General features: G+C 46.1%; 1 protein-coding gene across 1 annotated transcript; it reads left to right on the forward strand.

Annotated features, from left to right (window-relative positions):
* Positions 1–3018: 3018 nt before the first annotated feature.
* Positions 3019–5703, forward strand: CDV56_100642 (DUF3435 domain-containing protein; the record flags this gene model as incomplete). The annotated part of the gene is made up of 5 exons (XM_026754261.1): positions 3019–3326; positions 3386–3635; positions 3687–4009; positions 4088–4479; positions 4553–5703. The coding sequence occupies 5 exons, from the start codon at positions 3019–3021 to the stop codon at positions 5701–5703; spliced, it is 2424 nt and encodes an 807-aa protein (XP_026609539.1).
* Positions 5704–6305: the final 602 nt, after the last annotated feature.

The following is a 6305-nucleotide window of genomic DNA, read 5'->3' on the forward strand; positions in this document are numbered from 1 at the left end:
ATAGAACTAGCAATAGTTAGAGACACCCAGGGCTCACCCCCTGGCGGCCTTTGCCCTGATCAGGGATAGTGGAAAACGTGCAAGTCACGAGCCACGGCCGTAAAATATACACACACACACACACACCGCATAAGGATTCAGGTACTAGGAATCGGTTGGTTATCACTGCTCTGGGTTTCTGCCTGTCGCACCCGCCTTGCGCTAATGCGGCTGTGTCATAACAGTACCAAACCTAAACCACTATGAGTTTGGTGAGGGTTATACTTAATTTTAGTAGTTTGGTTATACAACTCTATTCATCCTATTTAACTTAATTAAACCCTAGTCTTATTTTAATTATTTAAATTATCTAATCTCTAACTTATTCAACTTATTTAACTTAACTAACTAACTATTCCTATAATCTAACATAATCCACGGCCGAGCGGCCATTACGACCAAACGGTTACTTTTCTCCGCAACCACCAAAATATTCAAAATCAACATTCCAATACGCGTCAGTTTTTCATTATTTCTATGTAAAATGCCTTTATCTAAAGAAAGCCATATGCAGATGGCTATTACTGCATATAAAAAGCAAAAAATCAAATCAAAACTTCAAGCTGCTGGTGTATTTAAAGTATCCCATACTACCCTTCACGCTCAGAAACATGCACTAATAGCCATAAATTAATAATATCTGAAGAAGAAGCTCTTATCAAGAAATTGCTTAATGCAGATAAATGAGGCTTCTTAATTCAGCCAAGATTTCTGCGTGAAATGGGACAGATCTTACTTTATGAACGTACACAAGATTCTACTGCGACCCTTGGAATTAACTAGGCCTATTCTTTTACAAAGCGCCGTCCTGCACTACGTACACAATATAATCAAAGAATTACATATCAACGTGCGAAGCAGGAGGACCCAAAGGTCATAAAACAGTGGTTTAAGACCATACGCGAAGCTATCCAGGAGCACGGCATACACAAAGATAATATCTGGAACTTTGATGAGACTGGCTTTACAATAGGACTCTGTACAACCTCTAAGGTTATTACTGCAGTAGAGCACAGTGAAAGACCTTGTACAGTTATTTAGGGAAACCGTGAATGGGTCATAATCATTAAATGTATGAGCTCTAAGGGGATTTCTATACCTCCAGTGGTCATCTTGAAGGGAAAAGAACACCAGGCACCTTGGTACCAAGAACCCAATCTTCCACCAGATTGGAGGCTTACCAATAGTACTAATGGCTGGACAACAGATGAAATAGGCCTTGCATGGTTGAAGCATGTTTTTAAGCCTTTTTCCAAACAACATTCAACTAGTGCGAAGCGTTTGCTAATCCTTGATGGCCATTTAAGTCACCAAACTGCAGAGTTTAATGAATTCTGCAGGGCAAATGCAATTATCTGTCTTTGCATGCCTCCTCATACATCTCATCTTCTTTAACCACTAGACATTGGTGTTTTCAGGCCGCTTAAACAGGCGTACAGAGAACTGGTTGAGGGGATGATGGTGGCTGGAAACAACCACATCGACAAAGAGGATTTCCTATACCTATACCCTCCCGCACGTGAAGCAGTCTTTACTCAAAAGAATATATGTAATGGCTTCGCAGGAGCTGGTCTTAAACCACTTAATCAAGACCAGGTTCTTGAGAAAATTACCTTTCAACTTCGTACGCCTACACCACCACTTCTTATTAAAGGTTTAATATCATCTACTTTTCAAACACCTCAGAATCCTCGCCAGCTTGATCACAATGTCTATAGCCTACAGAAAAGTCTTCAAAGGAAAAGAATGCTTTCTAGCAGTCCTATGTCACATATTCACTATCTTGAAAAGGCTGCACAGATGGTAATGCATATGAACCATCTTCTTCAACAAGAAATCAAGGTTCTACAAGCTGAAAATGAGTGAAAAATGAAGAAAAAAGCAAGGACACATGCTAATATAGGAAGCAACCTCTTTATATCTGTACAGGAAGGTCACAATCATATTCAGCAGCTTGATACGCATGTTAAGGAGCAGGTCAAGGATACTACTTCTAGGACTCACCAGCGCGCTCCACCACGGTGCAGTGGATGTTGGACTATTGGACATGATAGAAGAAGTTGTCCTAATAAATAGCTAGATAATCAGCTACTAGATAATCTAAATTAATTACGTTGGTGTTCAAAATGCATCATAAAACTGTAGGATGCGGAGAAAAGTGGCCGTTCGGTCGTAATGGCCGCTCGGCCGTGGATTAATTTCACCAGTTTTACTCATTCAAATTATCTAACTTTTTTTAACTCCTTTAACTTATTCAAATCACCTAACTCATTTATCTTGTTTATCTTATTTCACTTATTTAAATCATCTAACTGCATCAACTCTTTTAAGTTATTTAACTTGTTTAACAGCTTTAACTTACTTAACTCACTCAACTTATTTATGGTCCAACTCATTCAACTTCTTCAACTTGTTCGACTTGTTCAACTTGTTCAACTCAATCAACTTGTTTAATTCGTTCGACTTGTTCAACTTGATCAACTTGTTTAACTCCATTTAACGATGAAACAGTTAGCCAGCAGCCAAAAACGGCTACACTTGACGCTGTTTTGCGAGTCCAACTAACACTCGGCGTCCTTGGCATCACGTGCAATAACCGCACGCCCAGCAGGATTTAACACCACGGCCCAACGCTGTTTAGTTTTTCCCTTGGCTTGTTCCTGGTCCCTGACGTTCAACCGTCATGCTACCGCCTGCACGAGGGCTGGTTCATCGCTCAACCGTACCTCATTTCCCTTGAGGAGGGAGCCATTTTCGGCTCCCCTCACGACCATCTTGTTCGCTCCGATTCTATAAAGGCCACGATGACCATGGCGCCCTCACACTTCTCTCCCGTCACTTTCGAACCACTCACATTCACACCACCCACAAATCTATCTCTCACTGCCCTTTTCCAAACAGCTGGAGAAGCTCGACTTCTATCATCCTTAACCTTTGTTACATTTAAGCAACCCTTTCCCCCGCGCCCTTTCGCCTGCCATGCGGTACTCACCTCAACCGACCGGGTCCGACGATGACAGCGGCACGAGCAGCGACGTCCCGGATGTCTTCTCAGATGGCGCTGCGGACGATATCTCAGAGAGTGCAACCGAGCTAGACAGCAGCGGTGACGATTCTGATGATTCCGACGATGATTCGATCTTGGACGACGACGAGGAAGGACAGGAGCTTTCCGCATTACACTACCTTCAAGAGGCTGAATCTCTCGATGTCTCGCAGCTCCGACAAAAACGTTATAGTCCGAAGACCCAGGCTAGATTAGACGATACGCGAGATTACTGGGATCGGTGAGGAGTAATCAGGTGTTTAAACCTTAACACTGATGCTAACAGATGTGTCTTCCCAGGTTCTGCTACGAAGGAAAACACGATCCTGTCGAACGTTTTGGCTGGCTCTCTGATTCTGAGGAGACAATCCGATTCCTCAAGGCCTTCTTCTCCTGGCGATGCGGGCGGCGACGAAGCAAAAAGGGTCGTCGGACACCAGGAATTAAATATAAAACCTCGCTAGAGACGTTCTGGAAGTGGTGGCATCTGGTTTACAAGGCGGAGGTAGGGCAGGGCCTTAGCAAAGACACCACTGTCAAAATCCTGGATGTAAGCGGGCCATGTCTTGATGAGGCTGATGTTTTAGCTAATCGTCCGCAGGTATTGGCTTTGGTTGCTAAGGAGAAAAACCTTCTTCCTGGGCGGCGACCAAAAGCAACCATGTATATCGAAGACGTGGCAGAGTTCGCTCGCGTGCTTCTGACAACGACAGAGATGACGTTTCAGTGTGGGTGGCTTCGAATACAACTCATCCTTTTCTGCCAGCTGGCCGCCATCACTGGTAGCCGCCCAGGAGCGCTTCTGAACCTACGCTATCGGAACCTTATGCTCACTCTTGTCCGCAACCCGGAAGGAGGACGTCCTCTGTTATTCATTTACTTGACCCCGGAGTTTACCAAGACTTTCCTGGGTGAGAAGGAACAGTAAGTTTTGCAACCTACATTCCAAGCGTTGATGGTAGTAGCCCCATGGCAGACCATAGCTGAGCAAGTTTGAAATAGGAATACTTTTCCCATTCCTGAGATCGTCTTTGACCCGACCTTGGTCCTCAGCCCCCACGTGTTTCTTCTAGGGATGCTGTTTCGCATTAAGGCGTTCAAGAACTTCTCCACAGACGGGCTAGTGGTAGACTGTCCCGAAAATCTGTATAAGCTCGACGTCTTAGATGGACTGGGACAACAAGAACTGAAATTGAAGGATGAAATTCTCGATCAGTTTGTGTTCTGCCAGGCCGTGCGCGAGGCGGATGGGATTCGAATCGCCTTGGAAGAGCAACTTACGGAAGGAGCACTTCGATATCGAATGAAGCGAGGAGGCGAAATTACAGGTTTCGAGCAGGTCACAAAGCCGTACTGTCTCCGATACGGTGCAGCGAAAGCATTCAATGACAGCCGTGAGTTCTCTTACCTTGTTCCGGGGTGGAAATAACTGCGTCCATACTAACGCGACCATCTTCTGACGAACAGCGGATGTTACCAACGAGCTCCAAAACGTGATGTTGCAGCATGCTAGCATCAACACTTTCGTCAAACACTATAGCGTGGGCATCCACGTTGACGCTCAGGCGATTGTTCGGGGGCTGCCGGCCCAGAAACAGCTAATGCGGTTTGCAGCGTCCATGAGCCGGTCAATTGACCCCCGTCGACCTTACAAATTAGAGGACACTAGCGTTGTCAACAAGGTCGAGATCGTGTTCCAATTGCAAAAGCGAGTAGAGGAAAGAAAAAAAGTCCGGGACGAGATGAAGCGGGCTTTTGAGATGGCGGAACGGGACTTCAAGCAAAAATTTGGCGATTACCTACAGCAAAAGAAAGTGAGACAGAAGTTGCAAGGCCCCGCTCGTCGGGCGCTCGACGCTGTAGAGCGGTGGGAGAGAAAGTACATGCGCGCGACCCAAAGGCATAGCCGGGCACAGCGGGTGGCTCGGAATGAGTGGCAACGACAACGTAACCGCTTGGTGCGTGAGAACCTGGAACGATATAAGAACGAGCAGCCGGTGATTGACAGTGAGAGGCAACTCGCCGGAAAGGTGGTGGATGAAGAGGTGATGGGTGCTCTGGAGCGGACAGGATATATGACCCCTCAGCATATGACATTGATCGACACCCTCTTGACTATGCCAGGCTCGACTGTCGAAAAGGAGTATCAACGTCGGATTGCTGCAATCAATGCGATTATCGCTTTCTGTGATGTGGAAGAGGGTTCACCCACAAGGCGACCAAAAATTACCCAGAAACGTCGCGCCACGGACGACTCACCTTCTACTCCCCCTGCGAAAAGGCAAGAATGCACTTCACCTGGGGAAGGAAAGACCACTCTTTCTCATGCTATTGCGTCAGTCTGCATTAAAGCTCGACATGAGCGGCCGACGATTTGTTTCCTTTGCCTGGGGAATCCTCGTTTGCCGGAACGTGAGCGAGTCAAAACCTTTGGTACCCCTGGTTCCCTCGGCCGTCACTTTGTTGACAAACACGTCATACCATATCCGAAAGACATGCGGGTCAAATGCAGCATCTGCAGGGAAGAGTTAGAGAGTAAATCGGCATTGATGAACCATGCTGAGAGAGTGCATGGAACTGTATCACGTCGGCCGTTGTCTGCCCTTGGCCCGATTTAGATTTCTAACTATGCACCCCCAGCCTAACCATTTGTTTGTTTGCACTCCAAGAATCCCGTTGCTTTTTTCTTCCTTGATGCTGCATATGTAGGGCTGGTCCCACGACATACGTTTGCTTGTACTCTGGTTCGCTTTTATCTTAGTTGTATAGTTCCCTCATCATGTTATTGATGTACCTGGTGGTACAATGCTACATCAAAGAGTAGACATATCCGGCGCCCAGTATACCAACCGACTGTGAATCAATGATGAACGGTGCATACATCTGGTAAAGTCCGAAGCCCAGCAGTTCAACATGGGCTGGTACTCCCAATACGGTAACTCGTGGTTAATATCCTAATCAAACCTGAAACAATGGAGGAGTGATCGGCAATCAACCATCGTTTCACATCTGGCCAATCAAGTTTGACCGAATATCATGCCATCACCAGTCGTGAACCCTCATCACCACTTTGCTGACAAAGATGGTGATGCCAAGGCCACATAAACAGAGCAAACATGGACATAACCTGAAAGAGGCATAGCGGCGATTCGGGCATGGAAATTTATCCTCTTGAAGCTCAGCTCTCGCACCGGTCTTTTTCCAGAAGGGTGAACCCTCA

This window comes from Aspergillus thermomutatus, assembly GCF_002237265.1.
Source record: "Aspergillus thermomutatus strain HMR AF 39 chromosome Unknown NODE_490, whole genome shotgun sequence".
In the NCBI taxonomy this organism is placed as follows: Eukaryota; Fungi; Ascomycota; class Eurotiomycetes; order Eurotiales; family Aspergillaceae; genus Aspergillus; species Aspergillus thermomutatus.